Genomic DNA, 20,432 nt, shown 5'->3' on the forward strand with positions numbered 1-20,432 from the left:
ATAGCTAATTTATTTATGCTCTGAACTTGGTGTATGCCACCGGTATTCCCAGTTACATCGATATGTAAAGGTGGTAAGCACCTACCTAGTGCAATACGCTACTGATGCATTGGTTTGAAATTAACTTTACAAAAGCAATCAAATAGCTAAAGCACAGACTTTTATACATGCTGTTATGGAACAGTATTTCTTTGCAGTGATACATTTTTCTTATTTTAAATGAAAATAAATTATTTTAATACAATATTTTAATAGCAAAAAAAAAACAAACTACCTGCCGAATTGAGCTGAATTCTTGTATGAAACCTCCCATCTCAGATTATTTTCTGCCCAAGGTATGAAATGCTGTATCAGTTTCAACTAGTGGTCAGTTTCAGCATGTTGTAAGATTTCTTTTATCTTACAGCAATTCTGCAGGAGGTGCTACTTCTGACTGAATTAATTGCTTAATGAATTTTTTTGTTTTCTGTTGTGGTTTGTTTTTTTCTTGGACTCACTAGGTAATGGAATAGTTATAAGTATAAACCACAGGAGAGAAATATGAAGAAAATAAATTATTTTTTTAGCATAAAAAAAAAGCCCCTTCATAAAGCTGTTTTAGAACATTCTCAAACGAAAATGACTGTTTTAAAGCTTCAAAGCTGATATTTAAGTAGCAGTTTATGAAGTCGGGATGGTGCAAATATTAAAATATTAATGTACACTGACCCTGAATATTCACCTGCAGATACTTTCCAGGGGCTTCAAAAAGGTCTTGTATTCAGTGGGAGGAGTCCTGCTGAATGACTTCCAGGACTTCCAGCAGATGAATCCCCAGTAAGGGCGAACTCGTTCCAGAAAGCTTTGCATTGCACATGATGTAGGAATTGGGAGGCTGGGGATTATTGACTTTTGAAATCTGAATTGTAATATCCAATTCATGAAGGCCTGTTAAATTTTTTTCTTTACTGTGTTTATTTTGGAAACGTAGTGGACCTCTTCTCTTGACACGATGTGTATAAAAAATCTCATATTAGTACTGAATAAATGTTAGTCACTTGTTGCACGGTGTGACTGCAGGAAGGAGTACAGTGAACCTTTCCTGTGTTATATTTGCTGAAATGAATTCTACAAGATAAATCTAGTATTTTTTTTTTCTTTATAGCATCTCTGTTTTTTATGTCTTTAGATTTTGCTTCAGGATAGAACGATATGTTGTTCAAAGATGTTCAAAGATATTTTTCCTTTTTCAGAAAATGTACGGTTGAAGTGTTTTTTGCAAAAACAAAACTTGCATCTAGGCATAAGGTTGTACTTTTTGTTGTAAAAAACCCCATCTGAACAGATGGGAAGTAGTTTGAAGGAATTAGAGGAAATGCTGATAGAGTGTCATGTGAAGAACCAGACAACAATAAAGTTCCTGTATAATATGAAAAGATTACATTGTTACATAAAAATGCATATTTACAAAGGGAAGATTATTCAAACTGAACTTTTAGGAATACTTCGGTAATATTGTGTGGTATCGCTTTAGTAAGATCTCACATCCATGAAAGAGCTAGCCTTTCTGCGCCAGGGAAATGGGTTTTTAATCAGTTGACTGTTATTTAAATGTTTACTGTGTGTGATCTACAAATAATGTTAATCTACAGAGTTTATATAATATTTGGCAGTCATCACTTTGATGTAATTAAACTCTGAAACTTGCTATATAATCAATGTAGAAGCTAGCAGCAAATTAGTTTTCTTGATTTACTTGTATTTTATTGAAAGCACTTTTGTCCAAATGTCATACATTCTGTAAGTACATTTGTACTTATCAAATGTATTTCAAACCTTTTGTTGTTTTCCTCAATTTTTATCATATGGAGAAACTCCAAAATTGTGGAATATGTAAAATGATTTTTAGAAGACTTTTCTTTTATATAAAATTTGGTGTGGTTGATGTACCCTTCTGTGGAAGTATTCAGTCACTTTTTGCAAGAAGTAGGTAAAAAGATAGTTAGATTAACTGATGCTTCATTTAATTCGGATTTTATATAGACATAAAATCATATAATTAATTTGCCATTTAAAAGTGCCCTACAGCCTCTGCAATCATAGAATAATAATTTAGAAATGACTGTGTGGCTCTCTGTGACTTATTGTAATTAACTGTCTCTCAGCATAAAACATAAAAAAGAAGCATACTCAAATATTTTATATTTTAATGTGTTGCATAATATTATCTCACCCAGCAATATTAGGAAGAGTATCTCATATTTCATTCTGAGATAAGTTTTTCAGTCGATCTCTAGTTTGATTTCTTTTTAGGGAGATATTTTTATTCAAATTAGTTCCTATGTTTGGCTCAGCTCTTACAACTGAAATATAGAAAGCGGTCATTTTAGGAATTTACTGGTGGATTTAGAATGTCATGATCCTGTTTTGTTTTGTAACATCACCAAAGCTGAAAAAATAGTGGAGAAAGACTCAGCAATACAAACCAATTTTTTGTTATCCAGTAAGGCGTATCTTCTTCTGGATGTTATTAAACTAGAAGAAAGTTTTGACTTTTCTATAATCCTGCTGTTCCTTTTTAAACGTACTTTCCAAATGTCTAACATTTTTTCACTGAAATATCGCCATAAACTGACATGATATCATGTGGTCTTCTTTTATCTCTGAAGCTTGAAATTTATGATTTAAAATGTACTTTATTCACTTAAGGAAGAGTGATATTTTATGCTATTTTCTATGGGAAAACAGCTTTGCAGAAATTATTTATAGGAATGTAGGAGAGTTCTTTTGAAATAATTTGAATGGTTATTGTAAAGGTAAAGTATTCTGTCCATTACTGGAAAATAACTTTACGTATACCTCCTGTGACTTAAATAAATCATTGACGACATTTGTTGCAATGTGAATGTGGCATTAAGATTCTTACAGCGTTCAAGTAGCAATCCAGCAATGGTATAGACTAAGGATAGTATTATATACTATGCTGAGAAAAGCACATCTGTAAAGCTGTTGTGTCTTGGTTATTAGCGCTAGGATTTGAACTATCTTTAATCTCATTTGACTTGTTCATCTTCCTTAAGGATCTCCATAAAGATGCACTGAGTATTCTTTTCAGTCCTTAGTTAGGGTTTGCATCAGTGGTCGTAAACCTGCTTAGCGGACAAAGACTCTTTTCCCTTTGAAGTCACTTCCCCAGCTTTTCAAAAGGTCTGCAAGCCAGTTCCCCTAAAACAATTTAGAAAAGTTCGAAGTGGTGCCCCTTAAACCAGCAACAAAATAAAATTTTCTCTTTGCATTATTGAAAACCATGACAATCTTCTGAAGCAATAACAGTTTAAAAGCTTTTAAAGAAATCTGTTCTGCTCTATGACCAGCTTTTAAGTTGACCCCATTATTTGGAAAATCAGAGGCTTGGAAACCCCTAAATACTTGACATTCTTATCAAAGGAGTCAGCCTGACTTTTCACAGGACTCCTCTTTTACAGTATTTATTCAAGACTTAATTTCTTTAAAGATACTATTCAGATTTCTATTTCTTTTTTTGCATTAAAGTGTTTCTTTAGAACAAATGTAATTTAGTAAATAGTTGATATAATTTGTGAAACACTGGTCCTGCCACCTGTAGATTTATACTCTGTTTGAAGTCAAGTCTGAATTCTAAAAAGACTGTGAGCATTACTTACATAATTTTACTTTTTTGTGGAGTGTGATAAATATATATGCTCAGTTTCTACTGCTTGTTTTAAGTATCTTATCTCCTACATTTTATGTATATAGTTACTGACAGCCTAACATAGGTAAAGCCTACAGTAATGTAGTTGCTGTAATCAATAAGTTTACTATAAGGATTTTGTTTATCTTCACTTCCTAATAATTCATTCAGACATTGCTTCTTATAAGTCCTAACTCCAACATCTTATATTCATTTCCTCCACTACAAAGTTGTACATTTAAAACTTCTCTGATTTCAAAAGTTTCATTAATGTGTAGAATATAATTAGATTAATTCCTTGCTGATCTATGCAAGTATGTGTTAAATGCAATTTCCGAAAGCAAAATAAAGCAAAAGAAAGCAATAAAACCAGAATTCTGGAATTTTGCTAACGTAGGCAGCTCATTTAAAAGAAAACAAATTAACAAGAGCTTTAAATGCACAAAGCTGCCTCCTCTTTTATGTGTTGCGGACAACAGGGAGGAAGAATTGGGTCAACAAAATTAAATTGTTCCTGGATGACTGTTATGGTTGCTGTTACATTTTCCCCTACAACTGCAAATTTGTGGCTTGTCTATGCAATGTTCATTTATGAATCTTCTAAGGTGCCTGCCCTGCGTTTGGGTGAGGAAAGTTCAATAGAGCAAACTTTCTCTAAAAGGTTTATTCATAGGATCAGCCACCTGAGAAGTACCTAGAGGTCGTTAAGTCTACCCTTATGCTTCTAATTTGTTGGGAGTTTTTCCTTTGCTTCGGAACTGTCTGCCATACTTCCTGGGTTTGAGTGTGTTTTGCCAAGCATTAAACGAAACAAAAGCAAAAGCTTTTAATGATTATTTATTAAGAGATTAGGGACAATTCAGCAAGTTGCTCCAAAGCATTTTCAGATTTAAAATGCTGATAACATACGTGCATATGTGTGTGTGTATATATGCACACATATATACTTAGTGTATGTGTATATATCTAAGGAGAAACAGATTTATTTACTTCTCAAGATTTTGTGTTGTGGATATAAATTATAGATTATAACAGTAACTGCAGAATAAATCAAATTTTGAAAGGTTGAAATCCTTGATTTGATACTTTGTCATAGATTAAGACCTTTTCTAAAAAGCCATTTGAATGTGGCAGCTACACGGACACTCGGGGAGGCGTTACAAATGGTCTGAGTCAAAATGTAAAATATGGAGAGTAAGCAAAGCTTTTATTTATGCAAGCCCAGATCTACACTTCTTTTCCACAGAAGTCTCTCACTGTACACATGCAGGGGTAGCTACCTGTTTCATAATTTCGAATAAGACCTAGTACCAGTATTGGTAGTACTGTTAAGGCTCTACATGGACAAACTAATGGCGTTATGCTGGTTTTATCTTTTGAAATGTTACAAACCCAAATGTAATTTGAATGATGCTACCTTAGTAACCAATGGAGTCAGTTGGCCCTATTATTACTCTGTCTCTTTGCAAAATCATCTCCTGTTTTTGAAGTAAAAAAAGTTTGATTTTACCACTGCTTTACTGCCTTGTTGGTATCTCACATATCATCATTTATTATGATGTGAAATTATTCCCTGCTGCTTAAAAACTCATCTAATAGTTTTTGAAACTACATGATAACATTGCCCAAGATACATTCTTTAGTGTTTAAATGCTTCATAAAATGCTATGAATGAACTAATTATATGATAATACAAAAATAAGATTGTGATTTCCATTAAATGCTAGCACTCTTGAAAAGAAAATGACCTGTGAGTGAAGTTATAAAACTATTTAAAGATCTTTATAGCATTTGCTTACCCTTTCTGTGTCTTGTCCTGGAGAATAATTTTTTTTCCTTTAAATGTGCCAGTTGTATAATTTCTTTTTCTTTATGGTATCTATATGTGTTTGATTACAAAGAGAATCTCAAAAAAATAGTTTTATTTGTTCTTGTTGCAGGGAAATGTCTAATAGGAGCAGTGATAATTAATGTTGGGTTTGGGTGTTAGGATTTTGCAAACTCATCTGAAATTCATAGTAATTATGGTCCAAGCTCCACATCTTACAAGGAACTGGACATCAGGCTGAGGTTTCAACACTGTTACTAAGTTAAAATAAAATCAGTCAGTGGATGTTTTACTTCATCTTTGGGCACCGTGTCTCCTCTCAGTACCTGTCATAGTGACACTTGCACTTATTTATGCCTGTTATGGGAAAAGGCAGTAATTGACTTAGATCTCTTCCTCCACCAAAAAAAAAAAGTAGAGGGGGAGATGGGGGGAGGGGAAAACGCAAATCTGTGTGCTCCAACTTCTGTTTGATTTTACTGCACACCTGACTCTTATATTAACTTGCGTTAGTAAACGTGCAGGCTGAATTCCTATAGTGTACTGCTGCTGTACTATATAGATAGGAGTACAGAACAACCATATGCAAACAGTAGCATAGAAGTGATTTGTAAGGGACATGAACTCAAAGAGCAAGGAAACTGAAGACGCTTCAGTGATTGAAAGCAGTGATTTTAGAAATAGATTGTAACCAAAGATTGCTTTTATTGTTTTTTCATTGAAGGTGATTTTGCAACTCCTCGAGCTATTTTGACAGGACATGACTATGAGATCACCTGTGCTACCATTTGCGCTGAACTTGGCCTGGTAATAAGTGGTTCAAAAGGTAAGGTAGCTGTTGTCATTTCTTTCTGTTCAGGCAGCTATAATCCTAATGCAAAAAGGAATATAGTCTCAGGTGGCAGAATTTATTAACTTTATGGTGGTTTTATTTCTAACCTTTTTTTAGTTGCTATGGAATTTGAAACCTCTTTTTAAACACGTTAAGAGAGGATTATTCAGACCTTTACAAGAAAAGGCAACCACATCAGTTTCCCTATTATAGTCTATTGATTAAAATTTTTTGTTTGTTTGTTTATCCCGTGTGTAATTGCATATAGCATACAGTTGGATACAGCTCTTGACTGCCAGGATGATGAAGAATGTTTGTTATGGATAACTTCTCAGAAAGGGAAGCAAAAATTAGTTTCAGGAGAAGAGAATGGCTGTCTTGTTTGTTGATAAAGGGTATATATAAAATACCAACTAAAATGTATAGTAGTTCTGTTCAGGCTCTTTGAGTTTAGCTACAAAGCCTGTAGTATGCCGCATTTGTGTTCTCAAAGACCTACTTTTGGCAGGCAAATTATAAAGAGTGATGTGGATTCCATGGATATTGTTTATCATTTTTCTATTTGCTGGTCCACAATTATTTTTAAACTGGAAATTTCTTAGAGTTAGGATCTTCCTGCTTTAGTGTTTCGAAAGTACCTGCTTTGAGACACTTTCAAAGTTGGGTGTACTCACCATATTGCACCTGTGTGCGTTCCTGTTTTATGCATGTGAACACTTGTGGCTTACATGCAAATCAGGTATTTGTCCAAATATATTAAAAAGCAAATATTTAGTGAATCATGTATGGGTTAAAATCTTAATATGAGAATATACACTTTCAAGTACCTACGTATGTAAATTCATTACACTTAACTCTGTGTGTCTTCGTATTTTGAAAATCTCATTTTAGGATTCAGTACATTTATTTTTGTGCTCTCAAAATTAACTACTACCAGTTTTAAAATAAAATCTACAAAAGAAAATCTTTTAGGTCTCTAACTAGTTTTGAAAGGTGCTCTAAAATACCTTAATACAAAGCCTTTATGGGATAAGCTGTTCATTTTACTCTCTGGCACCCTTAACGTCATAGGCTATCCACTTAAACATGGTAAAAAATCATTACAATGTATTATAATATTAATTACCTAAGTAGAAGTCATTACTTATTATTTGATATATGATGTCTTTAAATGAGCGTGTAAATCAATAACTAGAGATTTTATTCTGTCGCATTAGAAGGACCGTGTCTCATACATTCTATGAATGGAGATCTACTGAGGACATTAGAAGGTCCTGAAACATTAGAAAGTCCTGAAAACCGCCTGAGACCAAAACTTATTCAAGCTTCAAGAGAAGGCCACTGTGTCATATATTATGAAAACGGCCTCTTCTGTGTATTCAGCGTGAATGGGAGACTTCAAGCCACTATGGAAACAGATGACAAGATAAAGGTGAGTGTACTCAAATGTGTGCTGAGGACTGTCAGTTCCAGTATCAGGAAAAGCTATTGATGTTGGAGTTGTGTGGAGACTCTTTCTATAGCCAGGCCATAGAAATATATGATACTAGACCATAATAGCAGCATTCTGAAAAAATTGGAGTTAAGGGGACCATATACTCCTAAGTACTATTAGTTTTTAATTTTAAAATAACTCTGTTCATATAGTTAAGGAATACCTTGTAGGCATTTCCTTGAACTGAAGAATACAAATATTACTAATTGCTGACCAGGAGAAACAGGCTACTTCTTTACTTTTGAGTCTGAAGGCAGGAGGTCGTTGGACATGATATTTTGGATGTTGGCTTTCCCTTTTTTGGCATCTCTGTCTACGTTCCTTCATCTTAGCTTGAGATAGCATGTGTTGTGCTGAGCTTCAGGAAGTTTACAGGCATGTCTCTATATTTCAACTCTTTAGCCCTTTGGCATTTGCTGAGCAGGCAGCTAGGTTCCACATCTTTAGCTGCAAGAGACATGGAACAAGTCCAAAACTATGCAGGAGGCATTTTAAGCTTACGGTTTTATGGAAATTATTTTATAATACAAAATGCAGGTCTTTTGACAGTTCCTATGAAATAGTACCTATGAAGCAGAGCAGAGTCTGCCAGCTATACTGCAGTGAAGCAGAAATGTCAAAAGAATACCTTCCTTGAATTAAAAATATTCCCACTTTTTCCTTGAATGTGAAAGAAAGGAGAAAAAAAAAATGAACAAGCATTACCAAATCTGCTAGAAAGGTACAGAATGCAGCAGAAACATGAAGCAAGATCATACTGCTGGGTTCAGTGCTCAGGCCACCTGAATTATCAAGTTATGGTCTCTATGCCAGTTGTCGTGGTCTGAAAGGCACAGAATCACAGAATGGTTGAGGTTGGAAGGGACCTCTGAAGATCACCTGGTCCAGCCCCCCTGCTCAAGTAGGGCCATCTAGAGCCAGTTGCCCAGGACCACGTCCAGATGTCTTTTGAATATCTCCAAGGATGGAGATTCTACAGCCTCTCTGGGCAACCTTTGCAAGTGCTCGATCATCCTCACAGTAGAGTGTTTCCTATATAAAAACTGTTTAACTATTTAACATCAGCAAGAGGAGACTTTTGTTGTTGTAAGCATATAGCAGTGCTACACCTCCAAGCTGACTTTCAGCTGGAAGAGGCCAGCAACTCAGCTGCTGGGATTTCCAAAGTTCTCTTGAGTTGAAAACTCTCAAAAGTTTTTTCCTTTATTTGGTTTAGGTGTTTCAGGAAGAAAATGCCTCTTTGCCCTCATGTTCATTTTACAGAATTACTGACCTTCTTTCAAATGTTGTGCAAAATTGTGAGCATTTTTAAATTTGCACTTGTTCTTCTCTTGACTCTGTTCATAGTAGTTCTTAAGATGGAAGAATGTGTCAATATATTTGAAAGAATTTTGATTATCATTATTTCCATTTGATAACTTACATGGAACAGTGAATGCTCCATTACCACCGAAGTCTCCAGTGTAGTTCAGTGTATTCCACTTAAACCCTTCTAAAACTCTGTCATGTACTATACTCTGTTAATCCAGCATCCCTGTGTTTTCAAAATGTCAGCTACTTTGATGATGGAATATGCAGAAATAACTCTTTTCCATAGTGAGAGTGCTGTCTGCAGGGGTGGGAGGGCATTTGATCTTTGGATGCTGTGGCAGCCACAAGTGTGGATTTGAGGCTGGGGAAATGTAGTAGGAATGTGTATATTTCTGTCCCAAGCCATTTTTCCAAATTAATGTAGATTCTTGCTTCAATTTTTAATCTTTCTTCAGTTCTCTGAAATTGCACCTTTGGCTGTCCTTGTAGAAATGCTTGTGAGATTTTCAGCCTACCCTTCATCCCAGTTCTTTCCATAAAGCAAGTACATATCACCGTGTTTTCTCCTTTTACAATAATAATGTTGATAATCTGTCACTTTCAGTTGTGATTATGTTGTCAGCTAGGCCAGCAAATCTGTAAAATATCTAGAAATCCCTTGCCGGCTAAAACAATTTCTGTAGTGTTTCAGTCAGTACCCACAGCTTTAGGAATGTTGCTAGAGGCAATGGAAGTTCCGCTCTCTGTGGGCCAGAATTACATATGTACAGGGGTTTGGGTTTTATTTTGTTTTATTTTGTTTTCTTTCTCTCCCAGTGGTCCCAGCTGGGCTTTACGCTTAAACAACCTACAGCGTCTTTCCCAGTGCTTCTGCACTATATCACGTTAGAAGGCAAGTGGCAACTGCATGATTAAAGTAGGGGCATTTAAAATGAATAGTACCTACCCATGGGCTGTGCTGACAAACACTTCTCATTGTTTTTTGCTCGAGAAGGATAGAAAAGGGAAGGAAAAGGTCATAAGTGTTGAATCTGTAATGTAAAATTCTAGTTTCTATTTTTCTATGTCATTATGGACCAGTATTTCAGAAGGTCATTGACAAAACTAGCAGTTTTCGATAGTGATGTTTGGAACAACATTCTGATTTTCTTTCTTGTATTCTTGTGCTAGAAAACTGCTAGAAAAATTTCAGGCACTCTGGGGAAATTCAAAGTCTAATCAATGCCTTCCACCTGTTTTTGTTTTAAATACTGTATTGCTCAGTGGAGCTTAGGCATATCGCAGTACATCTACCATGTAATGTTTAGATATCTTAATGAATAACTTAACTCTAAATAGCCTGCTTGTTCTGAGAAGTAAAGTTATTTTACCCTAAACAAAGACTGTATGCTGTTTCACCCAGAGGAACCAATTTATTTTCCTTTCCTTGAGTCTGTTTTGAAATGTGGAAGTGCCCGCAAGCCTCCTGCTGCTGTAAGCCAGGGCTGTCACAGTGTCAGCTCTGCCTTTTTACAAAGCCCTGCCTTTCAAAAATCTGAGATGTTAAAAGGGATTTGTGCAAAGTTTTGAGACTTTCCAAGGAAATACAAGTCAGAAATGCAGCTTTTAGAACGTTGCTGAAATTGTGCGCTTTGGGGATTATTTGAGAGTCTGAAGCTCGTGTTGTAAGAAAGATTAGTTGCAGAGTTGTTTCAGTTTCATACCTAGCAGAATTGTAGATAAACTACACTGGGGAAAAGCAGAACAGTAAAATTGATTCATGTCGTCTTCTATACCAGTTGGAGTACTTGGGAGTAAAAGCATCCTTTCGTTTGTTAAATCTTGAAGGGCATGTCATGAAACTGAAATGTTGACAGGGTGACCTTTTTCTTCCATTCATTCCTTCATTCATATATATATATATATATATATATAGGCAGGTGGCTGAGAAATTTATTAATAAGCAAGAAAAATAAATAAATCAGCATCTTGTCTTCATGACAAGCCAGTGACTTAGTAAAATTGCATAGGTATTAGTAAGGGTTCAAAGCCTATACTTTATTTAATCAAAAGATCACAAAACCCACTGCATTTTGCAGGTAGTGGAAGAGTTAAAAGATTAATGGCTTTAATTTGCCTTTTAATATAGCATTTCTTCAGTAAAAGCCTGAAGTATGAAATTCAAGTGAACCATGACCATAAGGTTAATGGATTTTCATCAGCTGAATTTTATAAGTGTAGCAAATAATTATTTGTCACGGTCTTCATTGCAATTTGAAAATACCCTTAGGAGACTGCCATTGCTATAGAGAAGAAAACCACCCCATACCGATTTTTGCTTCTAATGAATAATCTTTTTAATAATTGTGTGTGGGATGTTAGATCTCATGATCATCTACTCAGTGCATGTGAGTTCTAGGTAATTTTCACAGTCTGATCTCAGTTTGTTTTCTACCCCTTTCTTACTGAGTTACTATACTCTTCTAAGAGGGGTCTCTAAATGAGTTTTCAAGCTCCTTGGGGCTGTGCTTTGGGAGGTGCTTAGCATATTTTTATAGGCTGGTAGAAACAATCACAGAAGCAATTTATGGTTGGAACATTTGTTTTTTGGGAGGAGAAGCTTCAGCTCAGAATACTCAACTCTAACCTTGGTTAGTATTCAATTTTCCTTACTTAGATATGGTTGGAAAAGAACTCCACATATTCTGCTTTATTGTTTCTAAATTTACATGTATGTATTGTCATCTTAATTCAAAAAATTTTCAGTGTTATAATATTTTGTTTACAGTATATGTTTGTATTTCAGTTACATTAATTTTAAAGTTATTGTCTTAAATAAAATTTTAGCAATGTGATTCATTCTGATTACTTGGGAGTTCTTGCAGTAAACATTCAAAATTTATAACACAGAAACTCTATCTTAATGCAAGTGTTGCACATCATATAATTCTTGAATGATATATTTGGCATCATAGTAATAGAGTACAGCAATACAAAAAATACAGATGTGCAATATGTCTGACTTCAATTATTGGTGTTCACAAAGCAGTATCTTATGTAGACTGTATATTTTGGTTTCTAGGCTTGTCAGCAGTCTGTATAAACACTTTAACATTGCATGAATGTAACATTTTTGTGTTTTAGTTTCTCTCATTTTTGTGGTGCACACGCTATAAATTCTGTATATTAAAAAAACGAACAACTTCCTTTTCCTGAGGAATTTAAAATCACAGTATGTTACAAGTTTTGCATATCGAAAAACTGTAGCAGCAGAGACTGCAAGTGCCAAAATACTTGCAGGCTTCAGCAGGGAGAGATATGTTTGCAAGATCCAGTCTTCAGTTCTTTCTACTGTTGCCTAAATTTAAATCTTCGAGCTGGAATTTTGCTTGTAGACTATCATCTTGACGCAATTTCCTTGCCTTCCAGTGACAATGTTTTAGTTAAAGTGGATCAGTCTATTTGTAGAATGTGTGTGTGTGTAATTTAAAAGCCATTGCTCTGAATATCCTCCATTCTTACATTGTTCTATTGAAAAGTTTTGTGGCTCTTTGCCTTGGGTCAGGGAGTTGAAATTTATCATGAATTAGTCCCTCTGTGAAGAATGTGTATTTTGTTGAAAAGCTGCCCAAATTTAGGTGATTCACAAATCTCAGGTTAAATTCATTCGGTGTGTAATGCTTAGCATCTACATTCTGTACTAAACATGTGTAGCCCAGGGATGCAGAGTTTTCTCCTGCAACCTATCATGCCCTACAGTGAGATGCACAAAAATGCCATGGCAAGAAATGTGATGAGGTGATCCTGGAAAGGAAGGGGAAGGACTGATGGGGAAACAGAGGACAAAGAAGAGCAGAATCGGGGATAGAACCAAGGATAGAATGAAAGAGATGTTTGCAAGAGCAACAGGAACAGAGAAGTAGATATAGGAATGCAGAAACTTGTCAGAGACTGTGAGAAGACAAGAAGAGGCAGAAAGGAGTGAAGGAAAAATAGGAACTGGAAGTAGGAGCAGTGGAGTGAAAGATTAGGTAGGATCTGGAGTTTAATACTAGATAATAGTGCTTCATAGTAGCAAAATTCATTATTTTCCTTTTGACAGCAGCAAATCGTCCAACAAACAACTTGCAAAGTTGTTTCTCACCCTTCCATGTGCACGAATGAAGAGGATGATAGGCTGCTGCTGTGCCGATTATTGCGTACAAAAATAAAATCAGAGAGCAGAGAAGGGAAAAAATAGAAGTCAAGCTGGGGAGCAAAAGTCAGAAAGAGAACTGAGAAGAGGCATCTGGAAACAGAAGGAGAGTGTAGAAAAGGGTTGGGCTTACAGGACTTATTAATAATGGCCCAAACTGTAGTTTTAAGAGTCTTGATCTTACTGGTAGCTCATGCTGATGTCATTCCACATGACAGAATTCCTTCAACTTTTTGGTTTTGTTTTTTTTTTGGAAAACCCTTCAGTTTTCCCAGATAGTTGGAGGATGAGGCTATAAAATCAGGGCCTGGTATCCTCTACTGCTTAAGTTTCTTTCCTACATGGCAGTAGGACAGGGTCTTCCTTTCAGAAGGAAGCCTGGCTCAAAAACAGATTAAGAAAATTCATAGGCAGCATGTGCATAAATAGATACTAAAGGGAATGGACAGAGATACACTTTCTGATATTCCTAATCCAGTGATTGTGGGTGCTGGAGAGCACAAGGGGAAAGGACTGTGGAGTGACCAGCCTCACAGCATCTCCTGCTGCCGCTGTTGGTGATACAACACTGGGATAGATGGATCATGGTCTGTCTGACCCCATAGGGTATCACTTATTTTAATACTATTCCAAGTTCAGTTCTTTTAAACCACATTTTGGCTTATTTAAACTGGCAAAATCTGTCACTAAGAAATATTTCTCATGCTTCCAGTCATCGTAATATCTGATGGTATCATCTGGTATAGCCATCAGGTAACTGAGGAAAGTTGCTGTTCTTTCAGGTAGTCAGTATGTATCATGATTTTTCCAACAGCACACAAGAAATATCAAAATAGATTGAAGACTCTGATTTCAAGAAGTCTTCTCTGTGAAAACCAATGATATCCCATCTTTCTCCATGATCTGGATCCCAAATAAAGATTTCAAATTAGATTTGCCATCAGTCCCCACGATGCATGTGCAATCAGGGTATAAGCCACTGAATTTGTCACAAGCCGTTTCAGGATAGATGATGAAAGGAAACACAGTCTCTGTTAAGAGGGGTGGATGATTATCTTCTTAATCCAGAACAGGAATCTAAAAATGCTGGTCTAAATTAATTCTAGTAATTTGTATAACATTTCAGTTCCCTCTATCATTCAGCCTTTTGCCAGAGAGAAAAGGATAGCTTCTGCTAGGCTAGTATTAAAGACCCTTGGGGGAATGTCAGGTACTATATTGTAATGCCAGTGCTGCTGGATCTTGTAAATCTAGCTAATTAGAAGAGTAAATTTCTTTAGCTGACCTCATATTAGATCTGTGGAATAGGGAATAAATCACAGGTGAGGTAAAACTTAACTAGTGACATTTAATGTATTAGAGAGATTTGTGCATAATAACATTGATTCTATTGCTGTGTAGAATAACATAACAACAACGTTGTTTCCCAAAAGCTTGTATTGATATCAAGTCTCCCTAGACATTCAGCTGTCAATATGCGCCTTTTTATGAATGTAAAAGAGGGGGAGTAAGAGCAACACATATTTATCTGATAAATATCCATGTGATTTCCCCTTAGGCAATTCAACTGAGTCGAGATGGACAGTATCTGCTTACAGGTGGAGACAATGGAGTTGTCATGGTATGGCAGATGTGGGACCTCAAGCAACTTTTTGCTTACCCAGGGTGTGATGCTGGAATCCGATCCATGGCCCTGTCATATGACCAAAGGTTAGAGCAAAGTCTGGTCTTCACAAGAATTTCAGAAAATACATACTGACAATTAAATTGCATTTTTGTTTTTCTTCTGATTTTGATTTTCTGTGGATTACACATCCTGGTGATTATATTGAGAATTCTGTGCTTGCATAAGTTTCTTTCTAACATGTCATATTTAGGGCAGATAATCTTTTTCAGGATTTCAGTTCTCGGGGGAATGGAGAGAGATTCAAGAAATCTTACTTTGGCAGGCTTTCAAGATAGGTTGAGTTATTGGCCTGTGCCAATGTACAGTGTGGGTCACATGGAGGTGAAAGGTTACATATGTGCTTTTCATGTTTCTTCTTTCACTTACGATACAAATCACATGCCTAATTCCAGAGCTTTATGTTAAAAAATGGAACAGTTAGAATAGTTGCACAATAAGATTCCCTCCACACATCCATATTTTGCTAAAGCAAATATTTTCATTTCTAGAAAAGTTACTTTATCCACAGAAAGCATGACCCTCCTTGAAGATTCCTTCTACTGAAGGCAATCAGTTAATATTTTTGCTGCATTTTTAGATTACACTTTCCAATGCAGCTGTAATTAAAAGTCCTTCAGTGTTTTTATAATAAAAGTATTGTTTGTTTATAAGATGGTTGTTTACCATTTCATTTGTACACTTTTAGCTTGCAGGCTAGAATTTTGTTTGCTTTGGTGTATTTGCTTAGTGGAGTTCCTGTGTACTTTTCAAGCAGATTTGGCTCCTAAATCCCTTAGGTGTGTCTACGTTGTGCAGTAAAGCATAGTGCTGAGACTCTCTACCTGCCACTTACTGAAGTCCATACTGAATGTTTTAACACTTTTACCTGGACTACATTTTTAAAACTTAGATAAAATGAACTTAAAAAAATCCCAGCCAGCAAAATCTGTGGACTTCAATCAAACATTCAACAACTTCTTGTTAAGCATAATTAGAGGTTATAGGCATTTTGGAAGAGAGTTTTTCATTAAAAAGCCCCTGCTGTGAAAACTATTTCAAAAGCTGGAGTTACAGCTGTTGAATTTTAGACCTCTGAAATGTATAAAATTTTGCATTTAGAGAATCTTTAAACAGTAATTAATGGCATGTCAACATAATCCTCCCATGTCAATAAACTGAAATTTAATATGGACATCTATAGATTTATGCATGTGTTCAAGTTAGTAACCTATTCACTTCGGGTTTGAAGACACAGAAACTCAGAAGAGATTTACTCAGGGTATTTTACTGAGTAATTACTCAGTAATTACAGGTAATCACTCAGAGTGATTTATTTGGTACGCATGAATGTATGTGTTTGAGTGACAGTGTGTAAAAAGACGTTTTAACGTAATACAAAAACAATCAAAATGGTGCTCTTGAAATGGTGTGATACTATCAAAATGCAATGTTTTGATTATCTCATATTTAGTCTTTGTTTTGAAGGAAAAATTACAGCTTTTTACTCTGAACTTTTTTTTGATTTTGAGACTTTTGTCTCAAATACGTCTTATACGTCCTCATACTTTTTATTTTTGTAAAACTTTGAGACGGTAGAAAAGACGATACAGAAACTCTTGTAATTGTGTGCTATGTCAGGGTCATGGCTTTCCAAACAGATCTAAATGATCTGTAGTAGCAGGCCAAGGGTAAGGAATTTAGAAAGAAAGAGTGCCTCAGTGGGAAAGCACAGTGATTGCTTTCAGGAACTTCCAAAACAATCAAAGCCTTCAGATTGCTTTCAAACCCAAACACTAACATTTCTAACTGAAGTCCTGTGCCCACATCCAATTCCTTCAATGTAGATCATGTGCTTAAATGGGAGAGGCAAACTGAAACGAACTCTTCTCCTGGCCTTCCTTCACTTTGCTGCTTCACCAGGGCTTCATCCCACCCCAATACCTCCCAAAAACCAACCAAGCAAGCCAAGAAATAATCCCAGGAAATCTGAAGTGGCCTTGCAGGACAGCGATGCTGGTAAACAATTCTGTTGTCTTAACTCTCAATTGTAGCTTCAGGCCAACCAAACGACCATGTTGCATGGTGGTTTGTATGTTTTGTGATCCATAAATCTGTCAGAGGCGGTGCAGATGGCAGCTTTATTCACATCCAGCTTGCTGGAGTCCTTGGAAGCCCAAGACAGGAGACCCTAAAGCCTGACTTTTCTGGTATGCGGAGCACTCCCAGCTCCAGCTGTCTTCAGTGGAAGTTGGTTGTTGCCTTAGGTTCTTGTGCCTATATTGATGTAACACTTCAGTGTGTTGACTCATGCATCTGAACGTGAGGTGGTTCACTAACAAATATGGTCTTGTGCTTTCCTTAGGTGTATAATGACTGGCATGGCATCTGGGAGCATAGTGGTTTTCTACAATGATTTCAATCGTTGGCACCATGAGTATCAAACCAGATACTGATCTCCACAGAGACCAAGATTAGCACTGATGTGGGCAGCTGTTGTCAGAAGGAAACTGAACACAGCACGCCTCCCTTGGTGTCTTGCCACAACGTTGTTCCTTATAAATAGCTATATTACATCTGAATGTAACTTAAATTTGCTGGAAGAAGCGACCTATTTTTTAAAGTTAATTGCTATTTTTGTAGACCTTGCTTGACTTTTTTGGGGGAAGGGCAAAGAAGCAGAAAACTGGCTGCTGGGTTCTGTAGTTAAAAATCTATATTTTTAGTCATAAATGAGAAGTCTATTTTGATCCCTGTATGTAAAAGAAACCTAAAGTAAAGATGGTTAAAACTCACCTTCTAGCTATATTATGAAGAAACGGATTTTCCATCTGAAGCTTTATCTATAACCTTGAGGAATATTTGATTTTAACGTAATGGAAACGAATTACGATGTTTGGGGAATTTTAATCTGTGCTGTCTGTACCACACTTTGTCTCATACTTTTCCAAATGATTGTACTACATCAGCACTGAAGTTTCTGGGAATCAATGGTAATATTTAAATTATGGTTAATGTAATTTTAAATTTGCAAATCATTTCCATCAATGTTACTATTCAAGCATGTTTCTAGGCCTAGACAATTAGTTCTTTTTTTAGTTGTATGTTTTGTGCAGTTAAGAGAGAGAAATTGGGAATGGAGTTTGTGTTACATCAAGTGTGAATCCTTCTAGTTTCTACCTGGCATCTCCTTCAAAGCACACCAAAATGTGGATTGTTCCTCGAAATCAGAAAGGCTATTTTGAAGACTTTAAACTGAAATTAGAAACCCACAGAGGCAGGTATTTTTTAATGGGTGCAAGTACCAAAGCACGCTTCTGCTGGTTGACTGTGAAAGCACTAAAAAGGCCGGTGCTTGCTGGTGCACAGCCCCTATACAACAGAAGCACTCGACTTGCAGGCGACTTTCTTTTATTTTCCCCCCAGAACCAGCCCCTGCAATACTGTAGCACATTGCAATATTCCTTTTCTGCATATAGCAACAATATCTTTTATATTTTGCTATCACCAAATCCAGTCAGATCCTGCCCAACCATGTTAAATTACCTCTTTTAGGAAATGAAAAATAATTTATACTAAGGAACAATAAGTTATTTTGGTGTTGCACAAACCTACTTTTCTACAAGATTGCTGTGCAGAACTCTGTGAAAATATTTGTGAAAAGAACTGTTATTGTTTTGTAAGTCTGTATTGCATAAAAATCTTCTTTGTATGTTGTGATCTATATGAGTTGAAATTTACATTCCATATCTGTATTGATACATAAATTTCTCTAGCTGCCTACTAGAGCAGTTCCTGTTTTTTTCTAAACATTTAATTACTATCTTTCAGTAAAGATTTGGAATGAGAAAATTCAGTTTGGGTGAAGAAATTAAATAAAATGACGTTTGTAATTGAGAACTTCAGTGGAGTACTAGGTTCTTGTGATTCAATGTGTATTCACAATAGAGGAAATAGGTGCTATGCCTTGTGCATTTAAAGCACTCTTGGTGTTTATGCAACAGTGGCTAAGTTTTCTGTGCTTTCTACATTTTTATACTGATGTGGTTATGGTGGTATCAGGAGAGTTACATTTTTCTGGTTTGTGTAGCAGAAGGATGATCTGATTAAGCGAAGGCTATAGCCCTCATGTCTGTGGTACATGCCCAGTGTGTTGAGCAGTAACATTCGTTATGCAAAACTTGTACTTCACACTCCTTTAAGTTCAACAACATTCATAGCCTTGTATCAGAAGATATTGAGGGGAATTTGGTATGCTCTTGAAGTGCAGTTTGCGCTCAAAGTCTCAAGCCAGGGGTGGGTTTCCTAGGCTAGGTGGAGGGGGAAAAAAACCCGAACAAAAGTGTATTTTGCCAAATGGAAATCCTGAAAGTCTTCTCTTTATGATCTCCTGCTGACTTAGGAAACACTTCATTATTGATAGAGGTAATAGTTTATGATCTTAGAGCCAAAATATTTCATGGGGAGTTGATTTAGTAGATTGCTTGTTTTAGAAAGGGCCCTTTCCCAAACTGAAAGCACGACTGTATCTGCATGTGCCACCCTGAGTTGCATCCAGCCAGTGCTTGCTGGTGGGCAGCTGGGCGATGGTGTCAAGTACTCCTCGGGAAAGCAGCAGCAGCGGGTGCAGCGTGGTGATTTGCACATTTAGGAGTGCTGGAGCCCTTCTGTGGAAAAGGACACCTTCACCTTCTGCTCCGTGAGCAAGGCTATGAAGACACCCCCATTCTGGGCTGCTTTGCCAGTGGCTTTGGTGAGTAGCCCATACCCCTCCTTCTGCAGGTAAACAAACGTACCTCACGCACCGCCTTGGTGGGGCCAGGCTTGCACTGGGGATCTCAGCTTTGGCTGAACTAGTCCACATCATGCTCTTTGTGATGAGATGGCAAAAAAGGGTTAAATTTCTAACTATTCGGGTAGTTGTTAGTCTATTTGGGGCAGCACCTGTGTCAAATAGATTGCCTGAAATCTGTTTTAATCAACAGGTGCCAGGCATTAACCTGCAGCTGGCCTCAACTAGCTGTTATTTGCAGAATAGTCCTGAAAAGAGGAAGCCAAGTCCTCTCTTTCCTCAAAATTCAGAGGGAGCGTTTATGAACAGCATTTTTTTATGTGAAGTCTGGGCTTTCTTCTGCTCTGGTAAGTTTGAATAGACATAGTGTTAGCTTTGGTTTATGGCAGGTGCTCTGGAAAGCAGTGTTTGTTGCTGCTGAGAGCAAGGCTGGTCAGCAGCAGTGCTGCAAGTTTGGTTTGTGGGGAAACACTTAGCACAGGTAGCTTGAAATCCTTCTGTTTTGTGAAAATTGCTGATATAAATGCTGTAGGATCTGGCAAGAGATGATGGTGTGATCAGAGTGGTGGTTTCTGTGAAGGAAGTTCATGTTGTGGTGTTACTGCAACAAAGGTAAATGAAAGCCGTAATACTTTTGAGAATATTT

General features: G+C 36.5%; 1 protein-coding gene across 1 annotated transcript in view; it reads left to right on the forward strand.

The window, feature by feature from the left end:
* The window catches only part of LRBA (LPS responsive beige-like anchor protein), a 432,022-nt gene extending 413,084 nt beyond the window's left edge, over positions 1-18,938 (forward strand). The window contains 4 exon segments of the mRNA XM_068402600.1: positions 6,244-6,345; positions 7,569-7,783; positions 14,890-15,041; positions 17,360-18,938. Of these exon segments, the coding sequence (XP_068258701.1) occupies positions 6,244-6,345; positions 7,569-7,783; positions 14,890-15,041; positions 17,360-17,450 (560 nt within the window). The 3' untranslated portion in view covers positions 17,451-18,938.
* Positions 18,939-20,432: the final 1,494 nt, after the last annotated feature.

Source organism: Nyctibius grandis, chromosome 6 (genome assembly GCF_013368605.1).
Source record: "Nyctibius grandis isolate bNycGra1 chromosome 6, bNycGra1.pri, whole genome shotgun sequence".
NCBI classification, from domain to species: domain Eukaryota; kingdom Metazoa; phylum Chordata; class Aves; order Nyctibiiformes; family Nyctibiidae; genus Nyctibius; species Nyctibius grandis.